Source organism: Sminthopsis crassicaudata, chromosome 5, assembly GCF_048593235.1.
Source record: "Sminthopsis crassicaudata isolate SCR6 chromosome 5, ASM4859323v1, whole genome shotgun sequence".
Classification (NCBI taxonomy): Eukaryota; Metazoa; Chordata; class Mammalia; order Dasyuromorphia; family Dasyuridae; genus Sminthopsis; species Sminthopsis crassicaudata.
In genome coordinates this window covers 186,944,269-186,965,364 of record NC_133621.1, presented here as the reverse complement: position 1 = coordinate 186,965,364, position 21,096 = coordinate 186,944,269, and the positions used below count along the sequence as shown (strand labels likewise).

Genomic DNA, 21,096 nt, shown 5'->3' with positions numbered 1-21,096 from the left:
AAGTGATGCTAAGTGAAGTGAATCATATTCTTTCTACAATAATAGAAAACATTGTACACAATAACAACAAGATTATGGATGATCAACTGTGATGGATTGGTCTTCTCAGCAATGTGTTGATTTAAGACAATTCTAATAGACTTGGGATGAAAATGCCATCTACATCCAGAGAAAGAACTAGGGAGACTGTGGATCAAAACATAGGATTTTCATCTTTTGGTATTTTTTCTTTTTTGTGTTTTATTTTACCTTTTGATCTGATTTTTATTTACTTATTTATTTTTCAATCTTTTGTTTTAATTGAAGTTTTTATTTTAAAAACATATGCAAGATTATGGAACTATGTTAAAAAATGTACCAAACTGGATATACCCTTTGACCCAGCAGTATTTCTATTGGGCTTATATCCCAAAGAGATCTTTAAGGAAGGAATAGGATCCACATGTGCAAAAATGTTTTTGGCAACCCTTTTTTGTAGTAGCAAGAAACTGGAAATTGAGTAGATGCCCATCAGTTGGAAAATGACTGAATAAATTGTGGTATATGAATGTTATGGAATATTATTGTTCTGTAAGACATGATCAGGAGGATGATTTTAGAAAGGCCTGAAGAGACTTACATGAACTGATACTAAATGAAATGAGCAGAACCAGGAAATCTTATATTACAACATCAATATTATACAGCAATCAATTCTGATTAATGTGACTCTTTCCAACAATGAGAGGATTGATACCAGTTCCAATGATCTTGTGGCAATGAGAGCCATTCTTATTCTTTTTGTTGTTGCTTGCTTGCATTTTGTTTTCTTACTCATTTACTTTCTCTTTTTTGATCTGATTTCTCTTGTGCAGCAAGAGAATTGTATAAATGTTTATACATATTGGATTTAACATATTTTTAACATGTTTAACATATATTGAATTGCTTGCCATCTAGGGGAGGTGATGGAGGAAGGAAGAGAAAAGCTGAAACACAAGGCTATGGAAAGGTCAATGCTGTCAAATTATCTGTGCATATGTTTTGAAAATAAAAAGCTTTATTAAAAAATAAATTAAAAAACATAATTAAAAAACATGGATAATTTGACTCTTGAAAAATCTTGTGTTCCAATTTTCTTCTCCTTCCTCTCACCTCCTCCCCTAGATGGCATGTAATCCAATATATATTAAACATGATAAAATATGTTAAATTACAATATAGGCATACATGTTTATACATTTATCTTGCTGCATAAGAAAAATCATACAAAAAGTAAAAAAATGAGAAAGAAAATAAAATTCAAGCAAACCACAACAAAAAGAGTGAAAAATGCTATGTTGTGATCTACCCTCAGTTCCCCACAGTCCTCTCTCTGGGTGTAGATGACTCTCATCATCACAAATTGATCGGATTTTTCTTGTACAGCATGATAAGTGTGGAAACATGTAGAGTTAACTTGTATTGAATTGCTTGGGGGAATTAGAGGAGGGAGGAAAAATTTGGAGCAAAAAGTTTTGCAAAGGAGAATGTTGAAAACTATCTTTGCATGTATTTGGAAAACCCCCCCACTATTTTTTAAAAGTCAATTATTAGCTCATTTGATCCTCCCAATAATCCTGGGAAGGAGGTGTTATTATCTTCCTCATATTAGAGATTTGGAATTAATAAACTTGAATTCTGGTACTGGTAAGGTATAGTTTAGAAGTAGCAAAGTGTACAATGGATAGAGTGCTGGACTTGGGATAAGAAAGATTCATTTTTCTGACCTCAAATCTGGCCTCAGACACTTCCTAGCTGTGTGACCATAGGCAAGTCATTTAACTTTGTTTTCCTCAATTTCTCCATCTGTAAAATGAACAGAAGAAAATGGCAAACCATTCTAGTATCTTTGCCAAGAAAACTCCAAATGGGGTCATGAAGACTTGGACAGAAAGACCAAACAGCAAAAGGTGTGATTTGCTACCGACCAGCTGTGTAACTTCAAACAAATCATCTTACATCTCTTGCCTTCAATCTGTAAAATGAAAGATTGGATTTGATGATCTTTAAAAATCTTTCCAAGTCACAATTTCTGTGAAAGTTTTTCAGCTTTATTGGGAATCTATTTTACTGCTCCTGAACCACCAAGGGAATTGGAAATAGATATGAAAGTAAGGAAATGTTCAGAAGGGAAGGAGTAGACACATAGGGCATGGAGGGAAGATGGTCAAGGCTGAAAAAAAAAATTGACTAACTTCATCCAACTGGGCTATTCTTATTTAACACAAATTGTAAACAGCAGAATCAAGATTTGACTGTGACTTCAAATCCAACACTTTCCACTATACTACATGTATGACTTCTCATAATTTTGCTGAGTTCTATCCCTGGAAAAGCCTCACAAATTATCCATAAATTCTGGTGATTGGGACGTGCAGTTGTGGGGTGGAGGAGGTGGGGGTGGAGAGGTCAGGGAGCCACTTCCCTCAGAACACAGCTGCCAAATTGGCTCTGGTCTCTGTGTTTTCTTTCCCATTGGACCCATAGCCCTATTATGGCCAGGAGCCAGATGGATTGTCTGCTCCCTGGTTCTCCTTGGGCATTGCCTGCTTTCTTACTTTCTCCTCCTCAGAGGTCTTTGAGGAGGCAAAAAAATTGAAGAAGTCAACTTCAGTTCATTAAACGCCTTGCCAATGAGGGTTCCCACTAAACTCTTCAAAGTCTTATCAGAGCCATGGGGTGTCTAATACCATTTCCTTCCATTGTTGGATTTTTTTTTTCTCTTCTGGCAATTAAGTGAAGGCCAATTCCCCTCAGAAGCAGGTTGGCCCTATTGTGGATGGGGGTGGGGGATGCTTTGACTGACGTCAACTTTGACTTTGTGTCCTTTTGCATAAAGATCTAGACTCTTGGGCTGCTTAGTAACCTAGTCATCTCAGAGGCAAAAGAGTTCTGATCCAGCCACCCCCCTATACTGGAAAGCATGGATCCCTGAGGACATTTGTCAACTTTCTTGGAGGCTGTTTTCCAGAGGGCCTCAGAGACCCATCAGGGTAAGGCATGGTTTGTTTAGAGAAACTCTCACTGCTGAGCATGAGCCTGGAGGGAAAGCAGGAGACTTGACAGGGGGAGGAGGGAGAAGGGAGGGGAGGTGGGATAAATTGATTTAGAAGTGACCTGATGGAAAGGAGGCTTGTTCTTGTTTACCTGCTATCCCAAGCAGCAAAGATAATTCACTTTTATATAGTGTTTTGTGGTTTGTAATGTGCTTTATGGTCCCCATTTTATAAATGGAGAACTAAGATGCAGTGAGATTAAATGAGCTCTCTGATGAAGGCATGTTAGTGGAATGATTTGCTCAAACTTTTTCAGCTAGATTTTGGAGTCTTTTGACTCAAAATCCAATATTTCAAATCTTAGACTCATGGAACTGGGAAGGATTTCAGAGGTCATCTGGGTCACTCTCAATGTTTGTGGAGGAGATAATTGAGGCCTATTGAACTAAAGCAGCTTGCCAAGGTTACACAGCCAAGAAATAGTATAGTCAGGATTTGAACTCAGGTTACATGACTCAAAATCCAGCACTTTTTCCACCACACCTGGCAAAGTCTTTTTCTGAAAGTTCACTTTGGATCAGGTCACTCCCCGCTTCTTCCCTTCTTCTCTCAATGAACTTGAGTGACTCTATCATTTGCAGGTTAAATATAAAATCTTCTGTTTTACTTTCAAAGCCCCTTATAACCTGACCAGTTCCTACGTTTTCAGTCTTCTTATACCTTAGCCCTTCTTACACCCCCCCACTGCCACATCCTCTTAGAGCTATTGATGGTTTCCTTGCTCTTCCCCAAATTAAGATACTCCATCTCTGAGCATTTTCACTGGCTGTCTCCCATGCCTAGAATGCTCTGCCTCCTCTCTACCTTCTGGTTTCCCTGACTTCCTTTAAGTCCCAACTAAATTCCACTTTCTATAGGAAGCTATTTTCAATCTCCCTTAATTCTAATGCCTTTCTGCTATTGATTATTTCCTATTTATTCTGTAGGGAGTTTGTTTCTCCAAAGCTGCTTCAATGCTGTCTCCTCCACTAGACTGTGAGCTCTTTAGGGCAGAGAAAATTTACTTTTTGTTATATCTCCAACCTCAGTGCACTGCTTGGCACATAGTAGGTCCTTAGCCAATGTTTATTGACTTACTGACTGATAGTACCACACAGCCTCCTCTTCCTATATATAGCACAGCTGCTTCCCTTTGGTAGCATCCAGTCCCAAACAGTAGATAACCCAAAAGACTTGGACATTGGCTTTTCAAACCTGTCCTATGACTGGTTTTTGCAGATTGCCATCTGGTCCCAGGTTTGAGTTATAGCTCAAATTGAGAAGCCTGGTTTGAATCTGGGAAAATCACTTAACTTTCCAAAGTCTGTTTCTTTTTCTATAAAACTAATTTTATATATCATTGGGTTATGATAGAGAAAAATATTTTTTAAAGTATTCCATAATGCAAACTATTTGACATAGATTCACATTAAGATGAATTAACATCTTTTACAGTGGCCCACTTAAGCAGCCTGGAAGCTAGTTTATGAGCAAAAATTTTGAGAAGTAGCTCACTGAGAATAACCCTTAGTTTCCTCATTTCTTAAATGAACAACTTTGAGTAAATTATCTTTCAAGCCTGTCCTGGATCTAATTCTCCTGATTCTCTATCTATTTTTCCTTTGCTTGTAGCTCTCTTGGGCAGGATCATCCCTAGAAAACAGTCAGATCTTTTTCCTGTGGTCTGTATGTGGATGTTGAGTATCAATTACCTTGTTAGTTCTTCAAAATAAGGCCTCCTCAACATTGTCTTCTCTGCCATCCACAGAATAGACCTTACTGTATAAAATTTGAATGAAATTATAATTACTTTAAATTTTTCACTCCAACATTTATCTAGATATTTTTTCTATAAGAAATGTCGCATTTGTCTTCCTATATTTGAAGGCAATATAAAAATGGGTCAATGTGGATATGTGCTTAACTGAATAGTGAGTGGTAGGGTCATGAGGTGCTATAGTAGTTAGAGAGTCCAGCCTGGAATTAGGAAGATGGGAATTCAAATCTGGCCTTAGTTACTTATTAGCTGTGTCGCTTGTCTGCCTCAGTTTCCTAAACTGGAAAAGGGAATGGCAGACCACTCCATGTCTTTGTAAATAAAACCCCAAACAAGGTCACAGAGTTAGACATGATTGAATAACAAAAACACTACCCATGACTGGCACACCAGGAACTTATGGGCCACAGTTTTAGGCTGTTTTGGGGGGAAAATGACTGTCTCTCTAACTTTTTTTAGGTTTATTCCACTGGTCATCATAGGACAAACTTTGTAATGTTGGGCGACTCACTTAACTTTGTGGAGTTGATATTGGAGATCTGATCCTTTTAGGGAATTCGGTTCTCTTCTACCAGGCTTCTTTTATGGATTTTGTGATTTCCAGAAACTCACCATTTTGCAATGTGAAATCAACACAGAGATTCTTACCTCCTTGGATCATTTCTCTCCTCTGCAGGTCTTTATCATATCCTTCATGGGGTAACCTTCTTTCCTTCCCCTCCTTCATTTTAGCTTTTTTTTTTTTTTTTAATGTTTTATTTCTCTCCCCATTAGACTGTAAGCTTCTTGAGAACTTAATGACTTTCACTGTATCCCCTGGCACATAGTAGGTGCTTAATAAATGTTTATTGATTTTGACTCTGACAGTCTGTTTTTTCATTCATAAAATTAGGAGGATGGACTGGGTGATTTCTGAGATTCTTTCATGTCCTAAGACTATGATTCTAAAATCTGATTAGCATGAGAAAGAAAGTAGGGAGGAAACTTTTCACTGGTTGGGGTCTTTTTGCTATGGATTCAAGGAACCTGAGCTCTTGTTGTTGAATCATGTCCCCACTTGGAGTTTTCTTGGCAAAGATCTATTGCTATTTCCTTTTCTAGCTCATTTTACAGATGGGTAAACTGAGGCAAACAAGGTTAAGGGACTTGTTCAGAGTTACACAGTTAGTGTCTAAAAATTGGATTTGAACCCATAAACAGTAATATTCCTGTTTCCAAGCTCAATACTTTATCTATTGTGCCTTCTAGCTCTTACCATGTTTGAATGTCTCATTTTATAGTACATTTTAGTTTACAATAGCCAATAAACTAAGTGGTATAATTATTAGTATCCTCATTTAACAGATGAGTAGTTATATGGCTTACCCATGGTCATCTCACTAGTGAGTCAACAGGGGTTGAAGCCAGACCTTACTCCCAATCAAATATCCTTTCACCAACAGCTGCCTTTCAAGTTTAGGGCTGTGATGGGCCTTAAGATAAAGAGCAGGAGGGTCTCATTTTGGGAAGGAAAGAAGGAAGGAGGAGAAGGAGAAGGAGGGGGAGGAAAAGGACAAGAAAACTGAGGAGGAGCAAAATGAGAAGAAGGAAGAGAAGGAGGATAACCAATATATTTGTTCCCCTGATAATATATTCTTATAGTGGACCTCAAGCATTATTGACAGGATTCTTTCTCTTCATAGATGATGTGCCTTAAGCTTATGTTTATACCTCTTGCTCTGGACCTCTTCACATCAGGTAAGGAATCTTTTTTTTTTTTTCCTCTGGTGCAGAGTATTTAAATTATTTGCTATCTTAAAGTTTAGCACTGTTCCTGGCACATAGCAAGCACTTAATAAATGCTTACTGCAATGCTTTGTCTGCCTTCTCCATTTTGAAATTTGTGGTAATTTGGCAGATCTCTTGCTCAGTCGTGTATTGGTAAATAGTTTATAATTGGCTCTTTGAGGGAAAAATGTAAGTGGAACAAAATTTTAATACACGTTAGTTTAATATGCCTTATTGGCATTTTCTTCATCCACTCCCTCAAGTTTAAAAATCAACAAAACAATAAATTGAGCCCTGATTTTTACCTTTGCTATCTTTCTGAAATGTAAATGCTTACAATGAAAATTTAACAGCTAGCTTTCCAGAATTAGAAGACAGCAGACTACTCCAATTTTACTCCAATTTTGATCTTCCCTATAGTCCCCCCCAAATTAAGAGGAAATAAGAACTCTATGGGTACTTAAACCCAATGGGTCCAAAGCTGAAATGACAAAATTTTATAAAAATTATGTATTTTTTTCCAATTGCATGTATAAAGAATTTTAAAAATTCTTTTTAAAAATTTTGAGTCCTCAAACTTTCTCATTCCCTTCCTTCCCTTTCATTTCCCCTTTCAGTATAGGATATTCATGCAAAACATATTTCTATATTAGTCATGTTGAAAGAAAAACCACAAACAAAAAAAACCCTTGAAAAATTAAGTGAAGAATAGTATTCTTTAATCAGCATTCAGACTATTCTTTCTCTACATGTGGATAGCATTAAATGGCAAAATTTAAGAAATGAACTCTTTATTATCTTGATTTAACAAACAACTGAAAAACCTTTAAGTGTCTACTGCATACTAGCTTAGTTAATTTTACAGAGGTCCTTCATCGTTCAGGCCATAGGATGATGACTTTTTTTTAGTCATCATTTACCTAAGTCCCATAGCACAGAGCCTGGCACACACTGGCATTTGGTGAAAATTTCTTGATTTATTAATTCTAACTCAAAAGTCTAGTTTTGGGTAGATTTCCTTCATTCTCATCATACTTATGCAGCCTGGGCTGGTGGGCTGGGTAGCACTGACCCTTGTTCTATCCTCCCAGCTTCCTTTCCATCCTTCTTTGTGGATGGCAAGAAGAGTGAGATATCAGGCCGGCGCTGCAGCTTTTTTGGAGATGACCACATCAAAACCTTTGATGACCGTTTCTACAGCTTTGGTGGAGACTGCAGTTACCTTCTGACTGGAGACTGCAGGAAACACTCTTTCTCCATTTTGGGTGAGTAAACATTAAATGGAGGAGTCAAAACTTAATGTAATGACACATCCAAAATGGCTTAGAGTACCAAAGCAAGTATGAGAGGAAGGGAATGAGTTTATTTTGGCTTATCAATTGGTGTCACAGGATAATTGAATTTAGATCTAGAAATGATCATGGAGATCATATATTTCTACACAGTTATTTTATAAATGAGAGGTGATAGAAGCAGAACCATGAGTTGAAACCAGATTCTTTCCACTAAACCTATACAACATAACTGGAGGAGTAGGGAGATTAAGAATCATATTCTGGAGGCAGTTAGGTGGCTCAGTGGATAGAGCACCAGCCCTGGCCAGGATGACCTGAGTTCAAATCTATGTGACCCTGGGCAAGTCACTTAACCCCAATTGCCTCAGGGAAAAATGATATTTTGTTTTGGGGGGGAGAAGAGTGAGGCAGTTGGGGTTGAGTGATTTCTTAGGGTCGCAAAGCTAGTGTCTGAGCCTGGATTTGTGCTCAGGTCTTTCTCATTTCATGGATGATGTTCTATCCAGTGAGCCATCTAGCTGCCCCAAGAATGATATTCTTTATGCCACTTCTAGAGCAGATTTCCATCACTGGGAGTATGTTGACCCCTGCTTAATCTTACCATTTACCTGGTTGACTTTTGGGTTAACTGCAACTTTAGTTATTTGGAAATTGTTGTTCTAAGACTTGTAACCCTATAGCATCTATGTTAAGAAGATTGACTGTTGTGCAGGTGAACAACTTGGAATCATTAAGTACAATATATAATTTCCCATGTGCAGTTTAACTTGTTTCTTTCCACCTATTTAATTCTGAGTTCAGCTCATTGCCCAGTTGTTGAGTCTGTTCCAGATACATCTGAATTTACTATCTTAGTGGACTGGCATTTTAACTGCCTTTCTATAGCCTAGGTGTTCTAAATCCATCTTGTTTTTCCTCTATGGATTATTAGATTAAATTTTTTAAGTAAACACAGAATCTCACTGAGGAAGTGGATTTGATGCAACAAGTATATCCCATATAAACAGGAGTGAGTAGGGGACTTTACTACTTATAGGAAATTCCTCCTGCCTTTTGCACAGGATGGTGGAAAATACTATATCTAACAGGTATTTCCCTGTTTTATGCAAAAAAAAATAATTCTGTGGTTATATTCTCCTGGAAAGGTATTTAAACAGATACATATACACACATGCATATATATATATATATGTCTACGTTGTATACATATATACACCTCTATACACATATGTGTTTATGTATGTGTATGTATACATACATATGTGTGTATATGTAATTTGAAGAGACAGTACTAACAACTAGGAGGCTCTAGAAAAATTTCCTATAGCAATTTGAGTATTCCAAAGTGTGTGACAAACTTTAGTGATAACTAAGGTGGTACAGTAGATAGAGTTTTGGGCCTGAAGTCAGGAAGATTTCTCTGAGTTCAAATCCAGTGTCAGACACTTACTAGCTGTATGATACTGGACAAGTCATTGGACCACTCTCTGCTTCAGTTTCCTCAACTGTAAAATGGGGACAACAGGAGAAAAAAAATGACAAACCACTCCAGTATCTTGACCAGGAAAACCCCACAGGGGTCACTAAGGGTTGGATGTGACCGATGCTCAATAATGATTCCAGCTTCAGTCTTTACTGAATATCACTATAGTAGACAGTACAGTAGATAGTGTTGGATTTGGAATTAGGTAGACCTGAGTTTAAATCTGACTTCAAACATTTATTATGTGGCCCTGAGGCAAGTAGCTCAGTTTCCTGTTTGTAAAATGGGGACTTCCAGAGTTGGTGAAAAAAATAAAATGAGATAATATTGTTAAAACTGGTTACGTGAATGTTAGCTGTTGTTATAACTAGTAGTATCTACTAACTTTGTGCTCATTATTATGGGGAATACCAAGAAATATGAGACAATTTTTGCCTTGCAGCATATGATGGTCTAGATGAAGAGATAAGCCTTAAAAATGAACTAATTAGAGAGTGATAAAGTGCTAAACTGGTTGATGTGCATTTTAGTAATTGGGAGAAGAGAGCACCAGGGGGATACTTAGGAAGTGTTTTATGAAGGAAATGGGATTTGAGATAGGTCATAAGGTCATATGAACTGGAATCATTTAGTGTTCCTCCCTTCCTTTTCTGTCTCTCTCGACCCTTCCCCCCTCCCCTCCCCCTTCAAAATAATATTATGGTTTTAGAAGCTAAATGACTTGTACAAGATCACTCAAGTAGTAATAGTTGTGGAATTTAAACTCATGTCTTTTGCCTCTAAATTTCTCCTCTCCAGAATGTTGTCTTTCTGGGTACTAAATCCAGACTCTGTTTACCATACCACACTAGCTCTTTTCTTAATCCCTCCATCAGAGGAGGAAATCTCTCTTGAAATTATCTCTGCTCCTGGAATTATGATTCATAAACCCACTTGTGCTTTGGTCCTAATGGCTTGTTAACTAAATTCAGTTAGATTTAAACCTCTTTAAGAACTCACTTCCAGCAGCTTAATTGGTATATGGGGTCTCACTAATTTTATTCATATCCTTGGTGGGTGATATGAGGTTCTATAGGAAAGAGAAGGGAACAAGGGACTTAGAAACATTGAATCTCAGGGTTAGAAAGGACTTCAGAGGTCACCTACTATAAATCCTTTCAGAACAAAAACCCCTCTAAGAAGTACCCACCCAATGGTCATCTAGTCAATTCTCCCTTGGGGTATCTCTAATTGTTAGATTGTTAAAGGAAGACCAGGCTGATTGGATGTGGGGGAGAGAATAGTGAGAAAGAGAGAATTTGAAGATGATTCCAAAGTGTCTATTCCCTATCCTTCCTTGGAAGAATTTCTGTTAGCTCAAAGTACTTAATATTATGTAGATTAAAGAATTCCATAAGTAGGTCTCTTTATTTCAAGATTTCAACTTTAAAAAAAATAAGAAAATACATCTCCTTTCATCCAATAATTTTTTTTAATATTTCAGGGGATTTTGAAAATGGCAAGAGGAAAAGTCTCTCTGTGTATCTTGGGGAATTTTTTGATATCCACTTATTTATCAATGGCACTGTGACTCAGGGAGACCAGAGGTAAGCCAAGGACTCGTAGAAAGTTACAGAGATTAAAAGAAACTTAGAGATAATCTAACCTAACCTATTTATTTTTAATATTAAATGTTTTACTCATGAATTTTGTCTTTGACACAATGATTATTTCTCAATATTTCTCTCCCAATACATCCCTTTTTTGTAACAAAAAAAGTTAAACTACTGTATCTGAGAGCATATTTACCATTCTGTACCTGTAGTCCAGCACCTCTTCTATCAGGAGAAAAGAAAGGTACTTCATCATCAAATCCCTGGAACCACTACATTTTACTTGAAAACATTATTGTGCTCATAGTGCATATTTTTTTCTCTTAGCTCTCCATCTCTTCATAAAAATATTTTTTTCTATGAATTTGTCATACTCATTATTTCTTAGGGTACACTCATCACTCTAAGCATGATTTATTTAGGCGTTTCCCATTTAGATTTTTTTGTTCAACTTCTTTTATGAATATGCACATTGGAACCTTTCAGTCTCTGCTGTCTTTGGGTTAGATGCTCAATGGTAGGATCATCAACACCCTAATTTTAAAGAAAAGAAAACTGACATCAAGAGAAGTGACATGACATTTGCCATTAGGTAAATGGTAGAACCCAGACTTGGCTAATATCATGTAATGTAAGGAAGAGCTGGGAATAGAACTCAGGTCTCCTAATTCCTACTAGTGGCTTCCTCCCATTTCCAACCAGAAGCTCTCAAAGTAGAAGGGAAATTAAAAGCCAAATAGTCCAGCCCATAAAAGAAAGCAGATTGTCTTTACAATGCATCTATAAAGGTCTTTATTTAAAGGCCTCATGAGGGAAAACTCACCACTTCTGTAACTCATCCATTTCACTTTAGTGCACTTAAAGTCTTAAGAAGGTTTTTCTTAATTTAAGTCTACATGTCTGCCTTTTAGAAAATTCTATCTGTAGCTAATAGTTCTAACCTCTGGAACGAAGTAGAACAAGATTATAATATTTCACTTGGCTGAATTGGGACCAAATTCCCTGTGTTCAGGGACCAAGTCTTATTCTAACTCTTTCCCTTTCCTGGAGCAACTGGGTACATAGGAAGTCCTCAAAACAAGCGCTCATGTTTATACAGCACTTCAGAGTTTATAATATGTTAATAACAAGCCTATGAGTTAGATAGCACACAATATCAATTCAATTTTACAGAGAAGGAGATAAATGCCTTATTTGTAGTACCAAAGCTTATAAATAGCAAAGTGGGGAAACTGAGGACTTCTGGTTAGTAAATATCTGTCAAAAGGAATTGGGAAATGGCTGACCAAATTGTGGTATGTGATTGTGATGGACTACTACTGTGCTATAAGAAATGATGAGGTCAGTGATTTTGAAAAAAATATGGAAAAACTTACATGAAACATGTATATATATATATACATACATATATGTGTATATATATATATATATATATATATAAATATATACACATATTTGTATCTAATGGTAGAACATGGGAGAGGGGGAGGGAAGAAAAACATTTACATGATAATTTTGTCGTATATTTTAAAGGAATAGCAAGTTGTACATAATAGATTTGCAGTTTCATGTACAGTCATCTTTTTATTTTACTAAGTTATGGAAACATATTCTATGAATTATAAATAAAAAATTTTTTAAAAGAAAGTAATAGAATTGGGGGAGCAGTTGTGGAGACTGAGATATAACGTGTCACTTGGTAAGCTAATGAATTCTTTTTCAGAATCTCCATTCCTTATGCCTCCAAAGGGCTGCACTTAGAAATGGAGGCTGGTTACTACAAGTTGTCCAGTGAGATCCATGGCTTTGTGGCCAAGATTGATTCTGATGGGAACTTCCAAATTCTGCTGCCTGAAAGACACTTCGATAAGACCTGTGGACTATGTGGCAACTTCAATGACTTTGCAGAAGATGACTTTATAACCCAGGAAGGTAGGATTTAATGAGCTAGTTTTTTCCTCAGAAAAAGTTAACAGTGAAGTGATGGAAATAGACTCCACTGAATGAAATAATATTTATAAAATGTTTCTCACAGTGTGTCTGGCACATAGTAGGAACAAATGCTTGCTCTATCTACCATCTCCCAACTCTAGATTAATAGTTTTCAAACTTTTTTCCCCCTTTTAATCTCAGGACTCTTTTATTCTTTTAAAAACTATTGAAGTCTCCTCCAAAGAGCTTTAGTTTATGTGGTTTAATAGCTATCAATATTTATCATATTAGAAATTAAAGTAGCTTAGCATTCTCATGAAAATTGTTTTGATATTGTAAATCTCTTGGAAGGCCCCCTGAGTTTCCCAGACCACATTTTGAATACTGAAGCTCTGGACAAACAAGTTACAGAGAGGTGGTAGAATGTAATGGAAGGAGTGAAGGACTCATTCAGAGGAAATGAATTCAGTCTTTTTGACATTTATTACCTTTGTAACTATAGTCGATAGTTTTATTCAAGTGCCACTTTTTTAATTTGTAAAATGGGGACCTGCTCACAACACTCACACTACCTATTTCACAAGGATATGGTGGGTGAAATACTCTTTACCTGTCTTTAAAGACAGCTTAGAAATAGGATTTATTGTTATTGACCTGAACCATGATCAATGAAACCAAGGTTTGATTATCCATGGTAAGATCCTGGAGAGCAGAAATAGTCATGATTTTTTGAATTTGTAACCCCAATGCTAAATACAGTGTCTGGCACATTGTAAGAACATAACAAATACTTTATCATTTATTCATTTATGTGTAACAGTATAGCATGGATAATTGAAAAGCACTGATAATTATTAAATCTCATTTTGGTTGGTAATTATAATCAGCAAACTCTTTTAATCAGATGGTTGCCAAAATGGATAAATCAGAGTTTTTCTTTATTCTTTTTCTCCCTACCTGTCCCCTTCCTAGAATAATTAGAATCTAGAATAATTAATTATATACTGGGTAATTACTGATAGCCCCTTATACTGTATTGATGGTGATCATTTAACCTCTTTGGGTCATAGCTGTCTTTATCAGTAAAATAATATACATCCACATAAAATCACCTCATTTGGACCTCACAATAGATATGTGAGGCAGATAATTTTTTTTTTTTTTTTGGTGGGGAAGGAGAGATTATTTCACTGATGTAGAGAATTTCAACTTGGAAATTCCATCCACCAATATAGACCAGAAATTTACCTGTAATTTATGACTCTTAGATCATTGCCTAAGAAATAAAGTGATTTGTCCCAAGCCACATAGCTAGTTTATGTCAGAAACTCGGCCGGGAATCAGGTCTTCTTGTAAGCAAGATGACTCCTTTATTGACTATTTTTGGTTGAGGGTTTCTTTTTTGTTTCTGAGCATTTAATCTAGTATTCTGCTGTTACAAAATTTTTCTCTATTTGCTTTGCCCACACTTTGATTTAATTTCTATTCTTGAGAATGCTTTTTTTTTTTTTCTAAACTAAAAGTTTTAAAACATCTGAGTGACATCCAACAACTTACATGATAGTCCTCCATTGAGAGATACTCTGGATTCAATGCATTCTGCGTTTCTGCAATTTATCCTAAAACAAAGATATTGCCCCTGAACACACATTTGCTTTGTTAGTTAACCAGAATATATTACTTCAAACAATAAATATTTTATGAAATAATAAAAAAGTAGTAATGAAATATTTTCCTCTTTATAGGAGAATTTTGTTTTTGTTGTTGTTATATCTGATTTTTCTTGATCCCATGTGGTGTTTTCTTGGCAAAAATTCCAGAGTGATTTGTCATTTAAACCATTCCTTTTTGCTTCTTTTTTTTTTTTTTTTACAGATAAGGAAAATGAGGCAAATGGTGTTAACTGACTTGCTTAGGGTCACACAGCTAGTAAATCTGAGACCAAATTTGAAATCATGAAAATGATTCTTTCTGATTCCAGGTCTGGCATTCTATCTACCTATTTACCCCCCAAAATGTACATAACATTGGTAGAAAAAGTAGATACACAAAGGATCCAAATGCAAAGAGGCACAAGTGTGTCGAGGCACTCACATAATGTCAATATGTGGCCAAACTATAAAGATAATGGGCAACTCATCTTTCTGCTGCTTCAGAAAAAAGAGCAGCAATAGAGGTCAAGTAATTCCCAGGTAACAAAAACCAATCAGGGAGTTGGCAAACATATTCATGGCCTTAGTTATCTATACACATTTTGATATCTGATCACATATATCACTTAACTTTCAAGGAATAAGTGGCAAAAAAGATCTCCAGGAGATGTGTGGTTAGAAAAGGAAATGGTCTTGTAATGTGAAAATGAAAAGTCTAAGTACTACAATGGGACCCACCAAAAGTTGAAAAACCCAAAGGAAGATCTCCAGCACATAAGATGGAAATCCTATTGAGGATTTATAGGAAGATATAGACATAGTTACATAGAAAGAGAAAGCATTGATGGATTTATTTCACTTTGTACCATTGGAAGGAGTTATCACATTTTTTGAAATCATTGATCAATTGATGTATTGAATTATAAAGGATCTATGAAATTTGGCAGTATGTAACTCAAGACTCAAAACTCTGAAAGACATGGGATTTCTAAGTGGGACGATGGATAGCAGCAATCACTTCAAAATGGTATATTCATTGAGAAGTTATACTAAGTGACGAAGCTTAGATGGCTTACGTGGTAGACAACACATTTGAGTGAGAATAAACATAGGACAGAAAACAGAAATAACTGAAGAGTTTAGTAAATAGATCATAAACCTGGTTCAGAGACTTTATATAATAATGATTAGGAACTGCTATTGAGGTATCTATGAAAATGTTTCTGTGCCAAAAACAAAGATGCCTTTGACTTCTTGGCTTATCATAATGATAATTTCATCTATCATAATGTGGAGAAAGTAACTACTATTTTGGATCTAATTTTGACACACAAAGAGGAAGGAAGTGGTTGGTTGCTATGATATAGAAGATAGAGACTCTCAAGCAAATGGACCATTCCATTTAAAAATCTTTTAGAGAGAATGAACAAAAAGCTGGGCATGGTCTTAATGCTTTCTTGATATGGGGAGAGAAGATTTCAGAGTTCATAAAAAGTATTGATTGGTCCATTGGCCTAAAATGTTACAAAGAATACCAATCCAACAGGGATAGGAAGTTCTCAAAAAATGAAATTCTAAAGATGCATCAGAAATAATTTTGGTGATAAAGAAAAAGACAATGTGTCTAAAGAGACTGACATAAATGTATTGGAAACTTATACTTTAATGTTTAACTTACATTTTATTTTTAAAAATTATTTGCATATTTTAAAGATTCTTTTATTTTTAAATTTTGAATTTCAAATTATTTTCCTTCCTCCCATTTTCTTTTCCACCCATTGAGAAAGCAAGCAATATGATATCAATTATACATGTGAAATCATGTAAAATATTTCTATTTTACTCATATTTTCTTTAAAAAGCAAGAAAAATAAAGAAAGTGAGACAATTATACTTCAATTTGTGCTCAACATTGATCAGTTCTCTTTCTGGAGGTAGACTTTTTTAAAATGATAAATCCTTTGTATTTTTTTTGGATCATTGTATTGATTTGAATAGCCAAATCTTTCACAGTGATCAACTTACATTTTAAAGAAACGTACAGAAGATGGGTTACTAGGTGATACAGTAGAAAGAAGGCTGGGTTCAAAGTCAAAAGATTCATTTTCCTGAGTTAAAATCTAGCTTCAGGCACTTCCTAGCTGTTTGACCTTTAACCCCATTTGCCTCAGTTTCTTCATTTATAAAAGGAGCTGAAGAAGGAAATGGCAATCATTTTGGTGTCATTGCCAAGAAGACCTCAACTGGAGTCATGAACAGTTGGATATGACAGAAACAATTGTACAACAAAGATAGAAAATGGATAATACATAATACATCATGGAAGATGAATACAAAGCTATTTTGTTACAAATTGAATCACAAAGAGTTGGACACAACTAAAAATATTCTAACAACAGAAAAAACAAGATGGGCAATTTAATATTTATACTATGTACTTCACAAAGTTGTTACTGAAAAAGTGCTGTATAAATTTGAAACCAATGTGCAGATGTTATTATTCTCTAAACTCTGGGAGTTCTTAGCTCTCATTTTAGTTTCATTTCATTGAGTTTTCAAGCTAGAGGTGACTTTAGAGATCTAGTTCAACCTTCTCATTTTATGGGGATATTTAACTGGAGAAAGTAAAACCCAGAGGGATTAAATAATTTCTGAAGAACATCCAAGAAATTAGTGGCAGAGCTAAGACCAGAATGCCTTACTACTGACTCCTAGTCTTGCATTCTTTCCACAACACCCCATTGTCTCTCCACATCTCCTGTTCCTCATTTTCCTTTCCCTTTAGCTACAATACTCAGTGCATCTTTCTTCTCTTCTCAAAAGAAAGGTCAGTTCCATCAACCATGCTCCAACTACTGTGATTCCCGACTTAAATTTGGGGTCTTGTAATTAAATAGGGGGGTCGGGAAATTATGATGCATAATTAGTAAATGTTTGATTTCTATTTTATGTATATTTTAATATTTATATATCATACATATTTTATATACCTATATACCTGAGGGAAGGTCACCTAAATTTTTCTCTGTGGGGCATGGAACAAGTTTAAGAAACCTTGAGTTATGCTATCTCTTTCATTCTGGCAATCATTTTCTGACCCTGAGGCATGGCTTAAATCAAAACTTCTTAAATCGTGGGTAGTGACCCTATATGGAGGTTGTATAGCTGAATGTGGGAGTCAGGAGTGGAAAAGGTTTAAGAAAACCTGGTCTAAATAAATCACAATAAATCACAAGTGCTATTTATTAATGTATATAATGACAAACAGGAGTCTCTGCCTTACTTTTCCTCATTAAATTATTGGGCAATATTGATTAGGCCGTTTAAATTTTCACTGTAATTATTGGGGTTCTATGACTTTTGACTGCCAGGGTCCCATTGACTTTTGAGAGGAGAGGGAAGGGCTCAAAAAGTTTGTCAGGCATTCAGCTGTTGATGACCTTGTGATTGTTGAATCAGGAATCATGATTACTCAGTCCTTTGGTGTATATTGTGACTAAAACCTCTGGTAGCTGGCAGCATATTTCTCAAATGAGACTTATACACATAATATATAAAACACAAAAGGAAGGTAACTGGAAACGCATAGAATCATACTGCTTTGCACCTTGGTAAAAGATTTCTCTCCCTCCCTATATATCTCCCTTCTTTTATCTCTTTTTTCTTCTTTCCCTTCTTCTCTCTTCTCTCTTTCTGTTCTTCCTCATTGTCATAATTTTAAAATGTATACTTTCCTACTCTTTCTAATTTCCTTCCCTGTTGTTCTTCTTGTTCTCCTCCTCCTCCTTCCTTCTTATCTTTTCGTCCTCCCCTTCTCCTTTTCTTCTTTTCCCCCTCCTCCTCCTCCTCCTCCTCCTCCTCCTCCTCCTCCTCCTCCTCCTCCTCCTCCTCCTCCTCCTCCTCCTCCTCCTCCTCCTCCTCCTCCTCCTCCTCCTCCTCCTCCTCCTCCTTCTTCTTCTTCTTCTTCTTCTTCTTCTTCTTCTTCTTCTTCTTCTTCTTCTTCTTCTTCTTCTTCTTCTTCTTCTTCTTCTTCTTCTTCTTCTCTTTCTCTCTTTCTTTCTCTTTCCCTTCTCCCTTTTCTCCCTCTCCTTTTCTATCTTCTTCTTACCCACAACTTACTTGTTTTGCCATCATTGCCATTTTCATCATGCTTTAGTAATATTCCATCTTGAAGTGCTCCTCAAGTAGCTAATACAAAGATTATTCCAATAAAGGAGGGATTTCTGCCCTCAGAACCTTATCCTGCATTGCTTATAGTTGAATGGGAGGATGACTTAGAAGCTGACTTACATAAAGGGGAGGAGTTGCATTGAAATGAAATGGGGCAGGGATACCTGATAACTGCTCTCTATTCCAAACTTTGTTCCATAGGCATCTTGACTTCTGACCCCTACAACTTTGCCAACTCCTGGGCCTTACGCAGTGCAGATCATGGGTGTAAGCGAGTCTCTCTTCCAAGTGGCACCTGCAACATCTCCTCCATAGAGATGGAAACGGTAGGTACTATCCATCATGGGGGTGACATGGGGAAGTGTTTTTCCATCTGCAAAACTAATGTCATATGTATTATATGTGCATATGGACTTACACATATATACAGGGATATACAAAAGTCATACTGAGACATAAGAGCTCATACTTGTTTTCAAGAGAAGATTGTTAAATTTTTGTTTTGAGCATATATGATCTGAGGACTCTAGGAAATCCTTTGCCCTGAATCCCCCGCTCTCTACCCCAAGAACTTTATTGCCTCCACAAGCACTTATCATGGTTTCTAAAATTCTACCACTAAAAACTCATTCCTTTGAGTGTTATAGGAATTTTTTCCTCGAATATATTAGGCAAAAAATGTACTGATTATTATCTAGTCATGTACTAGTTTGTTGTACCTTTTTAAAATGAGGGGATAGATTAAGTGATCATTGAGAGTTTTTTCAGCACTAAAAATCCATTTCTATAATTCTATGACTACAGGCTCCCTTGTATCAGCTAAGTACCTTAAAAAGGCTTATTCTATTTCTTAAATTAGATTTTCTTTTTTATTATTTTGAACTTAACAAACATAAAGAAACATGAACATTTCCAAATATAAAGAATAGGAAAAGGGGATTACATATAAAATCATAAATCTCTATTGCTTATAGCTTAAAAATAGTTATACTACAGTAATTCCAAAGCTTGACCTGCTTGAACATATACTCTTTCAAAATTTCCTTTTACTTTCTTCTATGTATTTTAAAAATGTTCTAATTACTCTATTTTCCTTTTTAATAAGACTTTTTATTTTTAAAACATATGCATAGATAGTTTTCAACGATCACCTTTGGAAAACCTTGTGTTTCAATTTTTTTCCTCCTTCCCTTTCCCCTACTCCCTCCCCTAGATGGCAAATAATCCAATGTATGTTTAAACAAGTGCAATTCTTCTATAAATATTTCCACAATTATCATGCTGCATAATAAAAATCAGATCAAAAAGGAAAAAATGAGAAAGAAAACAAAATTCAAGCAAACAACAACAAAAAAGTGAAAATGCTATGTTGTGATGCATACTCAGTTCCCACAGTTGTCTCTCTGGGTGCAGAGGGCTCTCTTCATCACAAGTTCATTAGAATTGGCCTGAACCACCTCATTGTTGAAAAGAGCCATGTCCATCAGAATTGATCATCACATATTCTTCTTGTTGTCATGAACAGTGTTCTCTTTCTACTCACTTTACTTAGCCTCAGTTCATTTAAAACTCTCCAGGTCTTTCTGAAATCATCCTGCTGGTCGTGTCTTATAGAACAACAATATTGCATAACATTCATATCATAACTTATTCAGCCATTCTCCAATTGATGGGCATCCATTCAGTTTCTAGTCATTTGCTACTACAAAATGGGCTGCCACAAACATTTTTGCACATGTGGATCCCTTTGCATTTTTTATGATTTTTTGGGGGGATATAAGCCCAGTAGAAACACTGCTGGATCAAAAGGCACGCACAGTTTGATAGCCCTTTGGGCATAGTTCCAAACTGCTCTCCAGAATGGCTGGATCTGTTCACAACTCCACCATCACTTCCACATCCACATCAGTGTCCCAGTTTTCCCACATCCCCTCCAACATTCGTCATTATCTTTTCCTGTCATTTTAGCCAATCTAAGATGTATGTAGTGGTACCTAAGAGTTGTCCTAATTTGCATTTCTCTGATTAATAGTGATTTAGAGCACCTTTTCATATGACTAGAAATGGTTTCAATTTCTTTATCTGAAAATCGTCTATTCATGTCCTTTGAAATTTGTCATCTATTTTCCTTTTTAAATCATTTTTTTTGTCACTATTCCTCTACTCTTTTTTCCCATAAAAAGCCCTCCCTATGATAAATAAGCATACTTAAGCAAAACAAATCCTCACATTGACCATGCCTGAAAATGTATGTTTCATTTTGTATCTCAACTTCATCACTTTTTTGCTAAGAGCTGGAAAGCTAGTCATCATCATCTGCTGGAGTTCCATTGGGGACTGCATAGGTATAAGTCTTTCAAAGCTGATTTCTT

The 21,096-nt window shown here is 36.0% G+C and overlaps 1 protein-coding gene across 1 annotated transcript in view; it reads left to right on the top strand.

The window, feature by feature from the left end:
* The first annotated feature begins 2,856 nt into the window (after positions 1-2,856).
* Positions 2,857-21,096, top strand: part of VWF (von Willebrand factor) — a 203,412-nt gene continuing 185,172 nt past the window's right edge. The window contains exons 1-6 of the mRNA XM_074269040.1: positions 2,857-3,014; positions 6,516-6,570; positions 7,692-7,865; positions 10,862-10,964; positions 12,694-12,902; positions 18,926-19,050. Coding sequence (XP_074125141.1) covers positions 6,516-6,570; positions 7,692-7,865; positions 10,862-10,964; positions 12,694-12,902; positions 18,926-19,050 — 666 coding nt within the window. The 5' untranslated portion in view covers positions 2,857-3,014. The remainder of the gene's footprint in view (positions 3,015-6,515; positions 6,571-7,691; positions 7,866-10,861; positions 10,965-12,693; positions 12,903-18,925; positions 19,051-21,096) is intronic.